The 20,433-nt window shown below is 43.9% G+C and overlaps 3 protein-coding genes and 1 non-coding gene across 5 annotated transcripts in view; 2 read left to right on the top strand and 2 right to left on the bottom strand.

Annotated features, from left to right (window-relative positions):
- WWC2 (WW and C2 domain containing 2) overlaps positions 1 to 9,306 on the top strand; it is a 220,652-nt gene extending 211,346 nt beyond the window's left edge. For both annotated transcript variants that reach the window (XM_031010343.3, XM_055385871.2), the window contains 2 exons: positions 3,111 to 3,238; positions 6,437 to 9,306. In XM_031010343.3, coding sequence (XP_030866203.3) covers positions 3,111 to 3,238; positions 6,437 to 6,503 — 195 coding nt within the window. In that variant the 3' untranslated portion in view covers positions 6,504 to 9,306. The remainder of the gene's footprint in view (positions 1 to 3,110; positions 3,239 to 6,436) is intronic.
- Positions 9,307 to 9,933: 627 nt separating this feature from the next.
- Positions 9,934 to 11,043, bottom strand: LOC101150195 (claudin-22). Its single transcript, XM_055385872.2, has one exon. It carries the CDS (start codon positions 10,983 to 10,985, stop codon positions 10,323 to 10,325), a length of 663 nt encoding a protein of 220 aa, XP_055241847.2. The 5' UTR covers positions 10,986 to 11,043; the 3' UTR covers positions 9,934 to 10,322.
- A 1,485-nt stretch (positions 11,044 to 12,528) lies between these two features.
- On the bottom strand, positions 12,529 to 13,333 carry CLDN24 (claudin 24). The gene has a single exon (XM_004065252.5). It carries the CDS (start codon positions 13,189 to 13,191, stop codon positions 12,529 to 12,531), a length of 663 nt encoding a protein of 220 aa, XP_004065300.2. The 5' UTR covers positions 13,192 to 13,333.
- A 6,741-nt stretch (positions 13,334 to 20,074) lies between these two features.
- Positions 20,075 to 20,178, top strand: LOC115934484 (small nucleolar RNA U13). Its single transcript, XR_004070275.2, has one exon. It is a non-coding gene; the product is annotated as a small nucleolar RNA U13 (small nucleolar RNA).
- The last annotated feature ends 255 nt before the right edge of the window (positions 20,179 to 20,433 follow it).

Consider the following 20,433-nt stretch of genomic DNA (forward strand, 5'->3'; position numbering starts at 1 on the left):
ATAAGCTGGACTTCGTTATAATGTAAAACTTCTCTGTGAAAGACACTGTCAAGAAAAAGAAAACAAGCCACACATTGGGAGAAATATTTGTAAAAGTTATGTCTGATAAAGGACTGTTATCTAAGTTACAAAAAACTCTTAAAACTCAACAATACAAAACAAACACCCAGTTTAAAAATCGGCAAAAGACCTGAACAGACACCTAACCAAAGCAGATGACAAATAAACACATGAAAGGATATTTAACATCATATGTCAATAAGAAATTGCAGATTAAAGCAACAACGAGATACCTCTACACACCTGTTAGAGTGGCCAAGCTGCAAAACACAGACGACACCAAATCCTGACAAGGATGTGGAGCAACAGGAACTCTCAGCCATTGCTGATAGGAATGCAAAATCATACAGGCACTTTAGAAGACAGTTGTAGATTTCTGATAAAATTCAGCAGATTCTTACATACAATTCAGCAGTTGTGCTCCTTGGTATGAGTTGAAAATTTACGTCCACATGAAAACCTTTGCATGAATATTTACAGCAGCCTTATTCATAATAGCCAAAACTTGAAAGCAGTCAAGATGTCCTTCAGTAGGTGAATGGTTAAATAAACTGGTATATCCAGGCGATGGAATACTCTTCAGCACTAAAGAGAAATGAGCTATCAAGCCATGAAAAGACATGGAGGAAACTTAAATGCGTACACCAAGTGAAAGATGCTGTTCTAAAAAGGCAGTGTACTGCATCATCCAACTGTATGACATTCTGGAAAAAGAAAACTGCAGAGCCAGTGAAAAGATCAGTGGTTAGGGGGAAGAGAGGGAAGAATAGGCAGAGCACAGGGGAATTTTAAAGCAATGAAACTCCTCTGTATGATATTGTAATGGTGGGTACATGTCGTTATACTTTTGCCAAAACCCATTGAATGTACACCAAGAGTGAAGCTTGATATAAACTATGGATTTGGGGTGATAATGAAGTGTCAATATAAGTTCACTGATTGTAACAAATGTACACTCTGGTGGAGGATGCTGATAGTGGGAGAGTTTATACATGAGTCGGGGCAGGGAGTAAATGAGGACTCTACTTTCCACCCCATTTTGCTATGAACCTAAAACTGCTCTAATAAATAAACTGTGTTTTTCAGTGTTATGTGAGGAAGGTTTAGCCTGAGAAAAAAACAATATGTTGTTAATTTTGAATAATTATTAAACATATTTCTGTTCTTTGCTGTTGTTTTTCTCTGCCACTGGTCTTCACCTGTTTGTTTGTTTTGGTTTTTGAAACAGGGTCTTGCTCTGTCACGAAGGCTGTAGTGCAGCGGTGTGATCATAGCTCACTGCAGCCTCAAACTCCCAGGCTCAAGTGATCCTTTCACCTCAGCCTCCTGAGTAGTTGGGACCACAGGCACATGCCACCACACCTAGCTAATTTTTTTTTTTTTTCATAGAGAGAGTGTCTCTCTATGTTGTCCAGGCTGGTCTCAAACTCCTGCCTTAAGCAATCTTCCCACCTTGGCCTCCCAGCCTGGACTTCATCTGTTTTGTTCACAACTATAACCCTGCCTCCTAGTACAGAGCCTGGCATATTGTAAAAAAAAAAAAAAAAAAAAGCAACAGTAATAGCTTCATTCTGAAATAGTATATTCAATGATGTGTTGGGTACTGCTCTGAGTACTTTACATATATATGTACTCATTTAAACTTCACAACTTTGAAGTAAGTACTTATTCCCAGTGTACAAGTGGAGAAACTAAGACACCAGAAGGTCAAGCAACTTGCCCAGATTTACATCGCTAGTAAGTGGTAGAAATGGAATTTGACCCCAGGCCGTATGACCTGAATGTTTGCTCTTCACCAACTTATACCACCTTTCCTTAAAAGGCAGTCCACAAATATTTATTGATTGGGTGAATGAATGAGTGAATGAATATGAGTGAAATAATGAAATGAAAAGACAACTTTTAATATAGTGTCATTAGTACATTTTTATTTTAAAATCATGCACAGTACCCAAATGTTCATTATTACTAACAGATGATAAATTGTAGTAAAGTCATACAGTGGAATACTATATAGCAGTGAGGAAAGTGAGTTACAACTACAAATAACAGCGTGTATGATTCTCGTGAGCATAATGTTGAGCAAAAGAAGCCAGACCCTAAAGAGTATCTGTTTACTGTTCCATCTATACCAAGGACAAAAGAGGCACATTAGAAGTCAGAATGCTGGGAACCCTCGGGGCAGAGCTGGAAGGGCAAGAGTGTTCTCCCCTTCCTCCGGTGCTGGTTACATGGGTGTGTTCAATTTGTAAAAGTTTTTTGAGCTATACACGTATGTGTGCAGGTTTTTTTTTTTTTTTTTTTTTTTTGAGACGGAGTCTCACTCTGTTGCCCAGGCTGGAGTTCAGTGGCACAATCTCGGCTCACTGCAAGCTCCGCCTCCCAGGTTCAAGCCATTCTGCCTCAGCCTCCTGAGTAGCTGGGACTACAGGCGCCCGCCACCACACCCGGCTAATTTTTTTATATTTTTAGTAGAGACGGGGTTTCACCGTGTTAGCCAGGATGGTCTCGATCTCCTGACCTCGTGATCCTCCTGCCTCGGCCTCCCAAAGTGCTGGGATTACAGGAGTGAGCCACCACACCCGGCATGTGCAGGTTTTTGATTGGTAAATTCTACTTTAAATAAACAGCTTTTTAAATGACTAAGTTAGATAAAAAGGGTCAAAAAGATAAATAAGATGTTGAAAGTGTATTTGCCCAAAACATTCTTTAACTGTAGATATTTTTTGGAAACAGTGCTATGAGTAATTTTCCGTTTCATTTTTGAGAGTTCTTAGGTTTTCAGATGTAATAAAATTGTCACATATTGCCTGTGTAATTAGATTTCTAAAATGTGATTAAATGAACTTACCCCAAAATCAACATATGCACAGCATGAGTTGGTCATGTGGGTGTTGGCCCCTGATGGGTGATAAAAAGGACACCAGCCCACTGGCTGCCTTGCTTGCCCTCCTGACTTCAGTCCGCAATCTTTCAAGCTTCATAGGATGTCTCCAGGGATTTCTAATCAGTGTTTTGTGTTTTTCTTACATTTTTATTCCCTTTTCCAGGCTGAACAGTCCAAAGAAGAGCAGAAGCAAGGTCTGAATGCAGAGAAGTTGATGAGGCAAGTCTCCAAGGACGTGTGTCGGCTCCGGGAGCAGAGCCAGAAGGTGCCTCGGCAGGTGCAGTCCTTCAGGTGAATAGCCCCATCCAGGACAGCTTTTGGGTTGCCCTCATGGGGTCTGATTGTGTAGGAATTCACCTCAGTGCAGTAAGGTTAATATGAGGATCCGAGACAGAAATCCTCTGTTCCCTACCTTGAATATATAATTTTCCATTTGCACCTGAGGTGATAAATGTGACTGGCAGAGTTAAAGGCTGATGAAAGCCTAACTCCCCGCAAGAACCCAGGGTGTCCCCAGCTCTTAGTAGCTGTTAGCACATCTCACTGGGCTATCTTGACACAGGATACAAAGGTACAGAAAACTCAGACATCTTTGGGGTTTTGTTCACTCATTTTACAGACATTCCTTGGGCAGCCCCAGAAACCTTGCACCTTGTCAGGCCCTGAGATGTGGAGGCTAAGAACATGTGCATTCGTTCTGCTCTTCTGGGGGGCTCTAGGCTGTAGCAGGGACAGGCGGGTAACCAGGTCATTGCAGCACATGTGGAAAGAGCTAACTAAAGGGATAGGTAGGGACCTGTGAGAGATGTGGGAGGAGCCTCAATCCGTATGGGACAGGTGCTGGGGCTGGGGGCACCAACAGAGGAGATTGTAAGAGAACCCATCATGGAAGGATGGCTGCAAGCTCCTTAGGCACCTAGGGGTGGCAGTTTTGAGTGGGACATTGAGGCGGGAAGAACAGCACGGACAGAGGCACAGACCTTAGAAGTCAGTGCCAAGCTCTGGCGCATGGGGAGTTGCCAGCTGGTGAGCCTGCCCGGGAGAACTGGGCTCAAATTGCACAGGCCTTGGAAGCTGTGCAGAAGGCTTCCACCCGCAGTCTCTGATGGGGCAGCCAGCAGGGCTCTCCGTGCAGAAAACCAAATGATGGGGATGGGTTTTATGTAGGGCAGATATCAGAGGCATTGTGGAGAGTGGGATGGGGAGAAGCAGGTAAGGGTGGCCAGTTAGGTTCATGGGAGGTTTGTGGGGGGCAGTGGCTGCCCTGTGGTGCCAACGCTCGAGATGGAGAATGCTGGGGAGCAGGGGTATGGGGAGGATGCTGACCTCTGCCATGGCACACCAGGCAATGCCAGCAGGCTAGTGAGGTAACCATGACCAGTAGACAAGTGGAAATAAAAATCTAAAGCCAGGGTTAGGGGTCAGGACGGAGATTAAAAAATGGGAGTGCTCATCTTCAATGCACTGGTCTCATCTGTGGAAATGGGCCAGACATCCCAGAAAATGTGAGGTGACTGGGAAAGGAGGCTGGTGGGCACCAATCACTGAAGGTCTTGCCCCAAAAGAGATGCTAGAAGGAGTGGCTGGAGAGATTAGAGGAGAACCAGGAGCCTGGGGCCAGAGGGTGGGAAGAGGAGATTGATGGAGAGAACTGAAAAGTACATCCGGGATCCCTGGTGAGCACACTAGATGGTTGCAGCCCCGACGGAGGGAGCTCAGCAAAAAGGTTTGTTCCTATTGCGTTTTTATTTGGTTTTGGTTGAGGTTTTGTATAGACAAGTCTTTGGAAAGCGTTTAGGCATAAAGGGGAGAAGCCCAGAAGAAGCGAGTATTTTTGAAGTGTGGGGAAGCTAGGTCACGTGGTAGAGCAGGGACAGCTATGGCAGGCTGGGGTCTGGTGCCAAGCGGGAGGGCAGGGCCACGCACCGTGTGGCAGCAGCAGTGGGCCTTAGTGGGCTCACAGCTCTTTCATTTTTCTGGAACACCCTGCAGTAGAGAGGTTTTTCCACCCTCTTTTCTGCTAAAGAATCACATTTGTGACTTTCAGGGACTGCCACTACTTGGGTTTTAGAACTGCAGGTGAGGGGAACCCATCCGTGTCCCTGGTGCTGTGGTCACTTAGAGAATAAGCAGCATTGTCTAGCATGGAAAGTCACACAATTCGCAGTTGTTGCCGAAACCCGAAGCAAAGAATCCACGAACATTCCCAGCTTCCCTTAAGATATGAAGCATGTTATATCACCAGGCAAGTGACAAGAATGATGAGATGGACCAGGGTGAGACAGAACATGCTGGAAGCGTGGGATTTGCACGGCTGCCGTTGCCTGGCCTGGGGTGGTGAGATGAGGCAGCGGTGGGGCCTGGGCCCTTCTGCCCGGTATCACCCCAGCTGCTTGTTTCACCTGGAATCAGGAGCCCGATGGTCCCTGGCCTTCTAATTTTTCAAGAGAAGTTAGAAATCAACAATTTTATGTGAAATATCTCAAATGCAGGTGCCAGCAACTAGTTCAGGTATTTTTAAACACCCCAGTTAGCAGCTGCGCCTTAAGACCTCCGCTGACATCACACCCACACTCGTGGCGTTTTTTTTTCTTGTTTTCCTCTTATGAATTGAACAAATTTAAAGGACACTGTTCACAGCAGTAGCTCGTTCCAGTGTCCACAGTGTTCTCACCCCTCCTTTTCTTCTCTATCCTTTCTTAGTCTTCAGAACATCCCCACCTCAGCTCTGGTTTCTAACCCGCACCTCCTCCCCCATCTGGACTGTTCTTTCGCAAGGGAGAGCCAGTGCTTGATTCTTCAGCTACCAGCATGCCCCTTGCATGTAATATGCCCTCAAGAAATACGTGCTGACGGCATAAATGCCACGTACAGTGTGAAGTTCTGTAGGGAAATAGACGCACTGTTTGTCTTTTTTTTAAGCACTCTCCTCACTTGAAAACCGCTCTGCCCTGTCTCAGCCTCTCCGCTGCTTCGGGACCAGGGCAGTTACTACCTTTCAGATAGTGAGTTCCTCCTTCTCCTTTCATTTGCGTCGTGGTGTCGCTCATCAGGTTGTCCCTGCCCCGGCATGGTAGCGATTGTAAAGACTTTTCCTGTTATTGTGTGCTTTTCTGTGAGGTTACTGAGAAGTTTCCATGTAGGATTTTGGGCCTTTTGAGTCTTCTGCTACCTAGTTCGGAAACACCCATCCTAGACCAAACCCCTGCTAGTTTAAAAACTGTCTTCTGTTGGAAGTTCCCCGAAGGGAACTTACGGGCTTGGTCTATAGGTGACTTCTGTGATCCAGAGCTGCTGTTCTCCTTGATACCCCCCTTTTAAGCAGGCAGAGGGTCTCTTGATTTTAAATGGAGTTCTGCGTAAGGAAAAGAGCTTCTACCTGTGCTTGCAGAGACATCACTGCCACTGCAGGTCTTGGGGACTGTTTTAATGGTCCCAGAGTATTTTTAGCATCATATTTAAGTCAATTTATTTCTCACCCCACTCTAGGGAGAAGATTGCCTACTTCACCAGAGCAAAGATAAGCATCCCATCCCTGCCGGCTGATGATGTGTGATTACATGACTTAAGAAATTATTTTTTCATCTGCTCACTTTCTTAGGGAGGGTAAAAGACTGAAGATTTGTGTTTTTGTTTTGGTGTTTGGTTTTTTTTTGGTAACGTAACTGTCAACTCTTGAAGAACTTTTATTTCACATCAGATTTTCAACACATTAATTTGTAAAGTACCTTGAGTGTAATTTTTATATGCTTAAAAAAGAAAAAATCATATAAGAAAGATGGGATAACCTGGTACACAAATGTTGCCCAGTATGTGCGCATTGCCAGTGGACTTCATTTTGTAAAAATGGAATAGAGGCAGTACCCCACGTGCGTACTGTTGAGCCAGCTGTTGAGAAACAACTTGGTTCAGCAGGTGGTTTTGCTTCTCCTTTGTGTTCCTGTGAGTAGGCTGTGCCGATGGCAGCAGCGCCACGTGGTATCTGTGCGCTGGCGAGGAGAGGAGCGCTTTCCATTTGGAGGCAGTGTGAGCACACGCTGGAGTGCAGTGTTCCAAAGTCCACCCGAAATGGATGCTGCGTTCACGGCCATCACCTGTGCGGGAACACCTGGTTTCCTTAAGACAATTTCCTTTTTGTCCTTTTATATTTTTCTAAAGAAAACTAAGATATAAACTACCAAGTGCTCTTAAGAATAAAAATAAGAATAAGAATACAAAGGAGCACTACTCTTGGCTACATGAAAGATCTTGGGATTCATGACACTGAGGGCAGGGAGAAGAAAGAACACCAGCCGCGCAGAGATACAAATAAGCTCATCAAATGAGCAGCTGGTTTGTCTCACTCAGCCTGAATTTGCATAAGTGTTCAAAAGTGAGTTTCTGGCTTGCACCAGTGTTTTGCCCTAAATCTAAGGATGGTGCCTAGTGGTGGCCCTGTGTTCTGAGGACAGAGAGAGCTGGAGGGGTGGAGGGAAACGCATCGGCACTCATTTGGTGTAACCAAGAAGAGGGGGAAAGATGTCTTGATAGAATCAAAGTTGCCAAAAACAAAGAAGAGTTTATCAAGCAGATTTCTAACATTTAGTAAAACTACTTCATAGCTCTCATTTTTAGGGGGTTCTAGCTATAATTTATGGTAAATAGTTGGGAGGCAGAGGGAAGAATGTGCGTGGGGGGATTATTAATTTGAAGTATAAGCTAAATTGTTTATTAAAAAGCCTATTTTGGATGAACAAGTTTAGAGAGATAAACTGACTAATGTGTCCTCCAGTTTAGAATTTCACCTCACCCGACCCAGGCACTTCTTAAAAACACAGATCCTCAGTGCAGCTCTGCCAGCATCAAGGCTTTTAAAATATGTAGTATTTAGGCCATTTAAACCATACTTATTACTCAATAACCCAAGAAACAATTTTGGGTTAGCCATCTAATATAGCAAATAAAATAGATTTTTTTAAAGAAATCCAAAATTGTCTTAAAGGAATGGACCCCTTAAAGAAAAAAAAAAGTTTTGTTCCTCAGTTAGAATGCTCACTAGCTCACTAGCAAGAATTTTTATTTTCTTGAAAGCAATTATATATATTTTGGAAAGTTCATGTTATTGGAATTGAAGTTCAAATTAAGCAACTTCTGAGCCTAGAACTTTAATTACTTTTTCCTAAATGTCCCAACACTTACATACAAATTTTTTGAAGACATAACTGGACATGGCAGACACTGCTTTGAACAAAAACCAGCCTAGTGAATTGACTGAGTACAGTCCTTTAAGGCTGCCCAGTTCATTCTATTAGATGACTAAGGAAAACTAGAAAAAGAATACAGTTCACCCTTGTCAAGGTCAAATGTGAAAGACAGAAGTTTATTTAATGTAGAGGTAAATGAAGGTGAGCTGTTTTCAGCATCTTAGTTTGACCATGAAAATGTCTATAGAATTATGTGTAGTTGTTCCGTACGATTTTATTTTCTTCATTTATTTATTTACAGTCTTATTTATGTTCTGTTTAATATATAGTTTGATTCTGGCCATTTTAAATATTTGACACAGAAGAGACTATATTGGAATATTTACAGCTTTATAAGTCTTTCATCAGATTAGCTGTTGACTTTTTGTAATACAAAAAGTTTCAGACAAGTATTAAAGAATAAAATCTGTCTCAGGCTGGTAGTTAGCAGTTGTGACCAAGATGCTTTTGGTGGTTGTATTTCACAAAATTTCCTCATTTCTAACATGAGAGATGAACTTATTTTAATATAATCCTTTTTCTACACTTTAAAAGTCAGCAATAGTGTTATGTATTTATAGGCAGCTTTTAATAATCTTGTCATATTTGTACTAACCCAAATGATTCACAGTGACAAAACATTTTAATAACTTGATCACAAAACCATATGGACAAATATGAATTTTAATATTATAAATACTATTTTTAAAAGGTAGAATTTATTCGCACAGGGTAAAAAGAATGTAATATTTAGTTCTTAAGTTTGAATTATCAGTATATTATTACAATTTTGTATATCAGAATCTTAAGTGTTACAGGTACAAAAAGAATATTGCTAGCCAAATGAACAAAGTTTAGCTAAATCTCTGTAGCATGCAAATCAAATAAATTAAAATTTTTTGCTATTGCTTTATCTATATTGTATTAAATATCAAAAGCTCAGGACTGAACTTAATATTTAATCAGGTTAAATTCTGAACGTTTCTGTTTTAATTTGTCTTGTTTGTAAACGTATGCAAATACATCACATAGATTAACTGGTTTCTGCACTTTCCATGTGTTTGTGGGTGGAAAAAAATTCAGTGGTTTTTTAAAAAAAAAAAACAAAAACAAAGCTACATATTGCCTAATACTCTATTTCAGTGTCGTTTATTGTTCAGTTTATTTCCCTGATTGGCACAAACACAAGAGTTTCCTTGAACCATGTACCAAGCAAATACAAAATATTTCATGAAGAAATCCCCAGGCTGGCAGTTTGTGATGAATAGTTCTTGTTGGAACTATATGTATTGCTGGTAAAAAAGGACGAAGTATTTTCATTGAGCAAATAAAATGAAGGGCTCCAGAATATGTGCTCTGTGGTCGCTGCGCCTGGGCTGGCAGTGTGCTCCACGGAGAGGCAGCCGTCCCAGGAGGTTCTCTACCCACACACCCCAGTCCTGCCCTGCCGTGCCCCCCACAGGCTGCTCAGTGCCGGGGAAGCCAGAAACGCTGCCCGTGAAATACAGCACACAGGATGCAGAAGCACGTTTGTGTGGCAGAGTCTACTTGAATCATCCAAAACCCAAGATCGCCCTCCTGCCTCTGACAGTATAGAAGGCGTGACTGAGTGTGGCTGCCTTTTGAAAAAGGTTCCATAGAGACACTGAGGTCTCTGATTCAGAAGGAGATGATGTGTCTACACCTTTCACCTCTGAAGCTTCTAAAGAGCTAGTAATTATTTTATATAATAAGACGTCATGCATTTTAAATAAATATGCAACAAGACCTCAGGCTTATTATACTAGGTTATCTTAAACACCCGAAAGAAGTACATGATTTGCCAAATGATTCCGCTCCATATGAATAATACCTTCAAAGATACATACAGATTAATGTTTTATTTACCACTTCTGTGCAATCGCTATTTTAAAATTGAGAAAACTCATCCACAGTAATGGGTGTCATTACTATTCAGTCTTGATTGATTTTGGTCTCAGACTAGAAGACAAAAATGGTTTACCAGTCTTGGAAAGAAACTATAGTTTAATAGCCACAGGAAAAAATGCATTTTCAAAAATCAAAAGCACAGTGAGATGACTAGAGCGGGACATCCTACCAAATCCAGTGTTGAGTAAGCGTCTCCTGAACAGCAGACGCTTGTCCTTTCTGGCTTAGTTTTTCAGGTTGGCGTTTCTCGTCTCCAGTTGTCGATGATGATCTTGTGTTTGTGCCACTGCGTAGTGGCCCGAAGCTAGGGGAGCGTGGCTGGAGCAGGCTGCACAGTGGAGCAGACACCCTCCTAGTAGAAGAGAAAGTCCAGCAAACCAGCCCAGAAACAGGGCCTCCCCAAACTCCCACCTGGGGACAAAGTCTGGGACGTTCTCATCCCAGAACTCCTGAACCGTCTTGTGGGCAACCCAAGAGACAGGAACCAGGGCTGTGATTCCCGAGGCCCAGGACAGAATTCCTCCCAGGATCAGCAGTCGCCTCTTGAGATCTCTCTGACTCTCTCCAATTCTCAAGCAGTCCAGGCCAAACCCAGAGACCAGCAGGCCCAGAAATCCCAGCCCATTTGACAGAAACATTAAGATCCTGGAGACCCTGAGTTCAGCAGGCAAAGCCAGGAAGGAGTCAAAGTCCTTGCATTGCATCCCCACTGCCTCTTGGATGACACAGGTTTGCCAGAGTCCCATGGTCCAGTTTTCCATTTCATTTAAGTCCAGGTTGAGGTTCTTCCAATGTGGCAGGTAGTTTGTAAGACAGGATAAAACCCATCCCAGCCAAGATAATGAAACTCCAGCTAGTTGAGCCACAGTTCTAAATGCTAAAGCCATTATAATGTCCTGAGAGCTTTAGCCAAACTAACTCCTGCCCTTCGGTTGCTGTGAAAAGAAGTGTGACACTTGTGTTATAACTTATGAAACTCAGAAATATTTCTTCATTGTGTATATAGGAGGATTCTTGCCAGAGTTGCTATTGTTTGATTCCATGTTGAATGGGTTTCACAAAAGGATAGGGAAATAATGCCGCCAACCAGTAATGCCAAGGTGTGGCCAAGATCGTGTTTGTGTCCTGTGGGCTGGATTTGACAGAAAGCAGTTTGTCACTGAAATATAATTAAGTGATAATCTCCTTTTCATTGTCAAGGTTAAAATGGCTTTCATGTTATTCCCAACCTTTCTAACAAAGAATTAAGTCTAAATGCAAAATGTTTAACTGATGGTTTTGGTTCAACTCCTCCTGCTTTGTGTTTCACTAACTGCACCTGTCAGATTTTCATCTCTTATAGTTCTCACATTTCAAATGTGCATGTTATGGTAATACTGAGTGTTATTTTTTAAAAATAGGTTTAAGAAAAGTATTTCTTAACCAAATAAATCAATCTTATCAGAAATCTCTCTACGCCTTAACTCGGGCCTGCGTTTCAGAAATTCCTCAGGCTACATATACCACATGGCATATGAAGCAATACTGAACTACATATCTAGTTTATTTATCTGCATGCCTTTCTGTCAAATTCACGCTTGTGTGCATAAACACTTTTTTTTCTTGTATATGCTTTCTGTGCCGAGGAAAGTTCAGCATTTGGACTCTGCAGGTTGGAGTCAGCATTTCTGTTTATTCACCACTAAAGTAGATATCCCCATGTTAGTGATTTTTCATTGAACAAAGGAAAGGTTTTATTCAAATGACCTGACAATATCAGGATATCAAGAAAAATGTCTTTGGAATTGTTTTTCTTTTTTTAATACGAAGGTTTTGAGGGAAAGGATGAGAGAAGAGATTGGCCAGCATTTTAAATCTGAGAGGATCACAAGGTACCGAAAACTCTTCAGCCTCATAAAATCTTGCCACACTGAGTGCCTGGTAATATCCTAAAAACAAACCACTTCTGTTCAAAGAAGAAAAAGTCGTTGTTGTGGAAATAACACTTTGAGGTTGGCTTAGCATGTGGTTTTGCTAAAGTAGAACACTTAAAATTTTCAGATTGTTAGTTTTTTTCTTTAGGAAACAGAAACTAAAGATCATTTCTGACTACCAACAGCAACAACAAAAAAAAGAAAAACAAAAAAGCTTTCTAATATGAAATTTACACATTAAAGCTTGAAACTGACTGTATTGGACAGCCACCACATTAATTTCAATAACCAGATCAAAGAAGCTTGTTTCACTTCTACCTGTATAATGCTTACCATAATCATTTTCTTTTAGATAAAAGATTTTTCCTTCATTATTCAGATTTTAGAGGGAAGTGGGTCTACCTACTGTAGAAAAATAGTGAATGAGAAAACATGAGCATCACAGATTTAGCTACAAAACAAAGAGGTCTTTGTCATCACAGTTGATACAGGATACATCTCTGGCCTTGTCGGAGTCTTACACTTGAGGGTCTGCTGTCCCATCTTCCAGGTAGGGACACTGAGTTTGCATTTGTGCCACTGCATAGTGGCCTGAAGCTGGGGGAGCGTGGCTGGAGCAGGCTGCACAGTGGAGCAGACACCCTCCTAGTAGAAGAGAAAGTCCAGCAAACCAGCCCAGAAACAGGGCCTCCCCAAACTCCCACCTGGGGACAAAGTCTGGGACGTTCTCATCCCAGAACTCCTGAACCGTCTTGTGGGCAACCCAAGAGACAGGAACCAGGGCTGTGATTCCCGAGGCCCAGGACAGAATTCCTCCCAGGATCAGCAGTCGCCTCTTGAGATCTCTCTGACTCTCTCCAATTCTCAAGCAGTCCAGGCCAAACCCAGAGACCAGCAGGCCCAGAAATCCCAGCCCATTTGACAGAAACATTAAGATCCTGGAGACCCTGAGTTCAGCAGGCAAAGCCAGGAAGGAGTCAAAGTCCTTGCATTGCATCCCCACTTCCTCTTGGATGACACAGGTTTGCCAGAGTCCCATGGTCCAGTTTTCCATTTCATTTAAGTCCAGGTTGAGGTTCTTCCAGTGTGGCAAATAAGTTGTAATAATGGATAAAATCCATCCCAGGAAAGACAGTAAAAGTCCAACAGATTGCATTGCTATTCTAAAGATTAAAGCCATTGCGACAGGTCTTAGGACTTTGCCACCCCTATAGGATCTGCTGTCCTTTGTGGTTGACGGTAATGTGACAATCTTGGTTCTATGCTGCCTGGAATATAAGCTGTGGTCATTAACTCTTTGGGCACTCTGAAATGCGTTTTTGTTCTTCTTGAATATAATGTTTCATGTAAAGGACGAAGGACTCTGTTAAAACTATGAGTTGGGCTTTCTGATAAGGACTTGATCTGTTACCTTCCAATTTGGTAAAATTATATCCCCAATGCTTGATGATTATAAGTCTAAGGATGAACAAAGAGGGCTCTATGACCCCTCACCCTAAAATACAACAGAAATCTTTGTGCTTCAGTATGGATTAATTAGATTTTAAGTGGTGATAAAAGGCCAGCTCTTTCTACAACAGGACTTCATTGTAAGAGCTGAATCTGAAATTTCAGGGATGCAAAACAAGGTCTTGTAAAGAAAGGTAGACTGTTTCCTATAATCTCTATTCTTCTCAGACTTCCTTAACCTACACAAGAGCCTGGCCCACATCCTCGAGTGTCGCAGGAGCTCAGAGTTGGCAGGAAGTTTCCTCGGATTCCTTTGAAAGGTAGAGGCTGGCTTACGGGACTGATTAAAATGAAAAGGACCGAGGCTGATGCCGGGGGGTACTGAGTGAGGAAGGGAACGTGCCAGGCAGTTCCAGCATTCACTCTGTGGTTTTCTCCATCCTCGTTAAGGACTTGGGGGTAAAGCATGATATCTTAGCGTCCAGGGAGGTGTTTTTTGTCTAGAGCTGAGCTGTCCCCTTGTCATTTCAGCAGCTTACGCAGAGCAACACCAGGCTTCAAGACTCCTGCCAGCTCCCAGACAAAAGTCTCTGGTACAAACACAATAGCCACAATGGAGCTGAACTTTGAGGCTTCATCTTGTTTATTTTTTTGGTTGAGGCCACACCTTGAGAGCATACTTATGCAGAGGGTTGACCCCTCAGAGAACACAGGACCGGGCCTCACAGGCCAGGACAAGAGGTCACCTGCCCCAGATTCCCAGGGCTGCACCGTCTCCTCTCCACATGGCACCTGGGCATCCTGCACCCGCTCAGAGGAGATAAAATCAGATGGGCCCACAGGACAGAAAAGTCCCTAAAGGTGGAGCCACTCCCCTGAGAGGTTCTAACCTGGAGAAGCAGAACCACTGCCCATCACGTTGCAACAGTGGAGTGTAGCCCAGGATCAGAAATTATCTTTTATGGTGTCTCTAAATAGGAGATCGGAGAGACAGAACCTGGATCCCGATGTATCCAAATTATTTTGGATAAGATTACATAAGATGTAGATTTGAGGTGGTACTTTCTTCAGCTTTTCCTATCATCTTAAGTTTAAAAAGAAAAAACTATGCACCAGATGAACTCTTCCTTAATTTTTACAAATTTTCAGAATTCCTGAGGATGTATTGGTGCCCCCACCATCCTGAAATAAGTCATTCCAGGGTACATAAAGGTACCTGGATCCAGAGGGCCGGAGACCTGTCTGGGGCCTCATCACCACTGCACAGGATATGGAAAGCTTGAGCTCTCTTCCAGGAGGCAGTCGGGGTGGTGAAGGCCTGGAGAGCAAGTGGGAAAGATCATAGGGAGATGATTCTTAATATCACAGTGAAACGCTTTTTAAAAACCTAATGGAATAGGCTGCTCCGTGACGTAGTGAGCTCTCCCTGCTGCAGGCATCTAAGCCAAAGGTTATCACCTGCCAGGGTTATCACGGAGGGGATTTCTGCTGTGGTAGGTGTTGGGCCTGCATAACCTCTGAGCACCCTCCCAATTCATTTATTCTGTCAGCATTAAAAAGATATGTTGTGGGCTGGGCGCGGTGGCTCACGCCTGTAACCCCAAGACTTTTGGAGGTCGAGGCGGGCGGATCACAAGGTCAGGAGTTTGAGACCAGCCTGACCAACATGGTGAAACCCCGTTTCTACTAAAAATACAAAAATTAGCCAGGCATGGTGGCGGGCGCCTGTAATCCCAGCTACTCAGGAGGCTGAGGCGGGAGAATCGCCTGAACCGGGGAGGCGGAGCTTGCAGTGAGCCGAGATACGCCACTGCACTCCAGCCTGGGCGACAGAGCGAGACTCTGTCTAAAAAAAAAAAAAAAAAAAAAAAAGTTGTGAGCCCCTCCTGCTGAGCAGGCACTGGGTGCTGAACAGGAGTCTCTGAACTCCTGACCTCAGGTGATCCGGCTGCCTCGGCCTCCCAAAGTGCTGGGATTATAGGCATGAGCCACCGTACCCAGCTGGCAATTTCTATGTATTTTGCTCATGAATGTGCAGCCTGGGACTCAACAGGGACCACTTGTCTCTGCTCCAGGCAGCGTCAGCTCAACTGGGGGCTGGAGGGTCCCTTTCCAAGATGGGTCACCCACATGGCGGGCTGCCAGCAGGGAGCTCAGCCTCTATCGTCATATAGGGTACAAAAACCACAAAGACAAGGCCACCTCAAGCCAAATGGTAGCCAGATTGCTGCTGTAAACAGCCCCCACCTCATCAGCTGGCAACAGGAGCCATGGACCCTGGGTCCTGCAAGACAGGGTTGAGGAAGGACGAAGGCAGAGGCCCGAGAGGTCCAGTAAAAGCTCTGGATTCTGAAGTCAGTGGAGAAGCCAAATCCTCCATTGTCAAAATTACCCTTTAAAAATCCCTTAAGCATTGGAGATCAATACACATCTCTCCCCAGGCCCAGCTCGCTGGGGTCTTCTCTGGCAATAAGCAAGGTTACTCTGGGTCCACAGGTTGAGCACAAAATGAAGAAGTAGGCTTAGTTTGGGATCTTGCAGGAAGATTATCTGCTGAGTCTGAAGGCAGCAGAATCCAGAGAGGAGGCCAGGAAGAGCCGCCCTTCCTCCTAGCAGGCGCGGGCCTCCCTGGCACTTTGATAAATAGGTGAAGATGAGGGGTTCCTCTTGCTAAACATAGTTTTATCTGATTAAAAGAAAATCTATAGTTTATTTTTTCTTGATTTTTCTTTCTTTTTTTTTTCTTTCTTTTTTTTTTTTTTTTCTTGGAGACAGAGTTTTGCTCTTGTTGCCCAGGCTGGAGTGCAGATCTCAGCTCACTGCCACCTCCGTCTGCTGGGTTCAAGTGATTCTTGTGTCTCAGCCCCCCATTTTGTTAATATTTCTTATCCTTCTAAATAGTAATTCACACTATTAATGCTATTAAGCTTGTTATTAAGGAGAAGACACGCTGTTACCCTCACAACCCCCACAGCACAATACCTTGTATCTACTATGTGTTCAGCAAATATTTGTCTAATAAATTGATTAGAAGGATCCTTCTAAATGATAACGAAAGTAAATATAGAATGCCAACACTATAGATGCCATTCCCATTGCCAGTGCCCTTTCATTGTGGTGACAAAACCAGCTGTCCTGGAGCGTCTGAGCATGAATAATGAACTTAAATAGAAGAAATGAACTCACCATCCACCTAGAGTGGGAGAGGAAATATTGCTGAAGCCTCACGAGTTAGCAAACAAGAGCATCCCCTTCCAGATGGGCATCAAGAATGACATCTTTTAGGTGCAGGAAAAAGACTAGAAGGCTGAAGGCCCCCCAAAATATTCACAGGGTGCTAGAAATGGATGCTTTTTCTTTTCCTTGTTTTGATTTTTATATTCTAAATTTTCTACAAAGACTGTGCAGGACGATCATAAGAAAAAGAATGATATAAAAGAAAAAAGATGATCTGCTGGACAAAGTTAACTTTCTTTTGTCAGATCATAGTAATAGGTAATAGTTATCAAGAGCCTTCTACATACCGGGCACTGTTCTGAGACTTTAACATGGATTATCTCATTGAACCCTCACAATCACACAATGGGGGTAGATACTAGGTACATCACTATTTTACAGACGATAGGGCTAAGCACAATGGGCAAGTAACTTGCCCGAGGTCATGGGGTCATTTACAGAGCCATGGAGGCAGCACCTCAGTTCCTTTCCCAGTGATATGGTTTGGCTGTGTCCCCACCCGGATCTCATCTTGAATTCCCACGTGTTGTGGGAGGGGCCTGGTGGGAGGTAATTGAATCATGGGGGCAGGTCTTTCCCGTGCTGTTCTCATGGTCATGAATAAGTCTTACGGATCTTATGGTTCTATAAGGGGGAGTTTCCCTGCACAAGCTCTCACTCTCTTTGCCTGCTGCCATCCATGTAAGATGTGACTTGCTTCACCTTGCCTTCTGCCATGGTTGTGAGGCTTCCCCAGCCACGTGGAGCTGTAAGTCCATTAAACCTCTTTCTTTTGTAAATTGCTCAGTCTCAGGTATGTCTTTATCAGCAGTGTGAAAATGGACTAATACACTCAGAGCACAGAAGTACCTGGGGCTGGACCTCTGAGTCTATTCTGCACAGTGTTGTTCCAAGCAGAGCTTCTGCATTGAAACCACCTGAGGAGCTTATCCAGCTCGACTTTCGGGTTCCCCACTCCCCTGCCTGCAGTGTGCTGGTAAATGTTCAACAGCAACTCTCAGGTTGGTAGCCCTGGATTACAACCTCTGCCAATTTCCATGGTGTAAATACTCTCACCATGGCCAAATCCAGGCTACCAATGTGGAATCACTGAGTATGCAGTGAGTTAGGAAGAGATAATACAGTCATATAATGGTGACTATTTATGGCAATGAGGACACATGCTGAGAAATGAGTCATTAGGCAATTTTTGTCATTGTGCAAACATCACAGAGTGGGCTTACACAAACCTAGATGCTCTAGCCTCCTCCACCCCGAGGCTGTATGGTATGGCCTATTGCTCCTAGGCTGCAAACCTATACAGCAGGTTACTATACTGAGGACTGCAGGCAGTCTTAACACAATAAGGATTTGCGTATCTAAACATAGAAAAGATGCAGTGAAGGCCAGGTGCAGTGGCTCACACCTGTAATCCCAGCACTTTGGGAGGCTGAGGTGGGCGGATCACCTGAGGTCAGGAGTTCAAGATCAGCCTGGCCAACATGGTGAGACCCCCATCTCTACTAAAAATACAAAAATTTTAGCCGGGTGTGGTGGCACATGCCTGTAATCTCAGCTACTCGGAAGGCTGAGGCAGGAGAATCACTTGAACCTGGGAGGCAGAGGTTGCAATGAGCCGAGATTGCACCACTACACTCCAGCCTGGGCAACAGAGTGAGACTGTGTCTCAAAAAAGAAAAGAAAAGAAAAGAAAAAAGATGCAGTGGAAGTGCAGTATTATAATCTTACTGCACTGACATACACACAGTCTGTCGTTGACTGAAACGTCAATATATTACATGAGGCTATCTAGATACAATAGCTATAGATAACCTCAAGAACATAGATAATAGTAAAATAATGAGGAAGGGATATGTTTGGAGTGTTCATTTGCTTGTCATATCATTTATAAGTTTATATAATTCAATTTTCAGTGATGGCTGTGTTTAACAACTCACTCCCAGAATTCCTGAAAAATTGACAGCTCTCTGGAGCCCGTGTGAGACAGGTCCTGCACATCCCCATGACAAGCACAGACATTGCACATCCCGGGGAGGGTCCCGGGAGCTGGGGGCAGGACTCTGCAGGTCAGCAAGCTCCTCCAGCTCTTCTCGCACACACTGAGGCTTGTGAGCTTGAGAACTGGGCTATCGGGCTTTACTACCCAGAGCGCAGGTCTGAGACCCCTCAGAATCCTCAGCCAAGCCCAGCCACACCGCGGATGCTCAGCCTTTAGGCCGTGGAGGAGGCAGAAGGGCAGGCTGGTCTGGATTTTACCAACCCCCCTCCTGTGGTGCCTACCTCTTGATTTTTGCGTTTCGCTCAAGTGACTTGTCTGAAATATAGAGTGGTCCTTTATGTCTTTCTGTTCCAATCCTCCAAACACCACCAGCTTGGCCTACAAACATTTAGGATGTTGGTGATTAAAAATATATATTGCTTTTGGATTTATAGCACTTACTGGTTACTTGAATTGATCATTTAATTTTATCATTACCAGCTAATCTATTAGTTGAATGCTCCTGAAGCTTTCATCAAAGAGTTTGGGGAAAGAAAAGAGAAAAAAAAAGTCCAAGTTCTTGCCCACTGGAGGAAAAAAAGAAAGCCAACCAGAGACTCTAAGGAAAAAATATATAAACCAGTATAAACTCATACTTATCTGAAAACTGGGACTTTAAACTTGCAGGCAGTGGCTTCCTACATCAGAGGATCTTTAGGGAACCACCAGCAGAAAGTTCCTCCCTGTGGCCTGACACGTTTTGCCCAGGACATTCAGGGGGTGAATGGAATGATAGCAGGTGGTGAGAGGGGTTCAGCCCAGCAGAACATCACCAGGACAGATCCAGAGGGGTGTGTGCCAACCCCTCCAGAAGGCCTCATTGCTGCTGCCCCACAGCTCCCAGTCCAGAGGGTGGGGGTCTGAAGACATAAGCAGGATGTGTCACCTCCACGTAATTACTCTGCTGGGAGTGACTCCAGGGGTGCCCTCAGTCCCATTCGGGTGATGGCATTTAAGAGAGGAAGTAGGGGAACCCTAGTCAATATTCACTTGATCTCTGCTTGTGTGTACACTGGCAAGGAGGAATGTGTGGATTTCCAGCAGCAGGAAACAAACCGTTTTCATAGCTGAGTGTGTGGGGGTGGAGTGTTTCTAAAGCCTAGTTATCTCATGTGTCTGTCTTCTGAGGCCCTAACTGAGATTTTATGCCAAACTTTCAAGGTACTAATGCCTAAGAAGTAACGGGAGGCAAGGAGACATCGGCTCTCAGTAGTGAAGGGAACATCCTGTCATGCAACAACCAAGGGACATAGGCCAGAATAACGCGTCTCAGTCTGTTCTGTGCTACTGTAACGGAATACTTAAGACTAGGTAATTTATCGGAAATGTATTTGGCTTGATCCTTCTGTAGTTCGTGAGCATGATGATTGGGTGCTCACACCCATGTGTGAGATGTGCCACCCTCAAACCTTGTTACAATGTCGGCACATTACCCGTCTGACCTGAAAAAAAAAGAAAGAAAAAGAAACGTATTTGGCTCACAGCTCTGGAGGCTGGGAAGTCCAAGACCATGGCACTGGCATCTGGTGAGGGCCTCTGTGCTGCGTCATGCCATGGCTCAAGGCAGAAAGGCAAGAGAGGATGAGGGTGAGCGGGCAAGAGGGACCCAAACTCGCTTTTATAACCACCCACTCTCAAGATAACTCACTCCCAAGACAAAAGCATTAAGTCCTCCCTGAGTACAGAGCCCTTTTGACC

Source organism: Gorilla gorilla, chromosome 3 (assembly GCF_029281585.2).
Source record: "Gorilla gorilla gorilla isolate KB3781 chromosome 3, NHGRI_mGorGor1-v2.1_pri, whole genome shotgun sequence".
Classification (NCBI taxonomy): Eukaryota; Metazoa; Chordata; class Mammalia; order Primates; family Hominidae; genus Gorilla; species Gorilla gorilla.

Excerpts from the sequence above, each read along its gene's own strand:
- LOC101150195 (XM_055385872.2), bottom strand. The coding sequence starts at position 10,985 with ATGGCTTTAGCATTTAGAACTGTGGCTCAACTAGCTGGAGTTTCATTA.
- CLDN24 (XM_004065252.5), bottom strand. The coding sequence starts at position 13,191 with ATGGCTTTAATCTTTAGAATAGCAATGCAATCTGTTGGACTTTTACTG.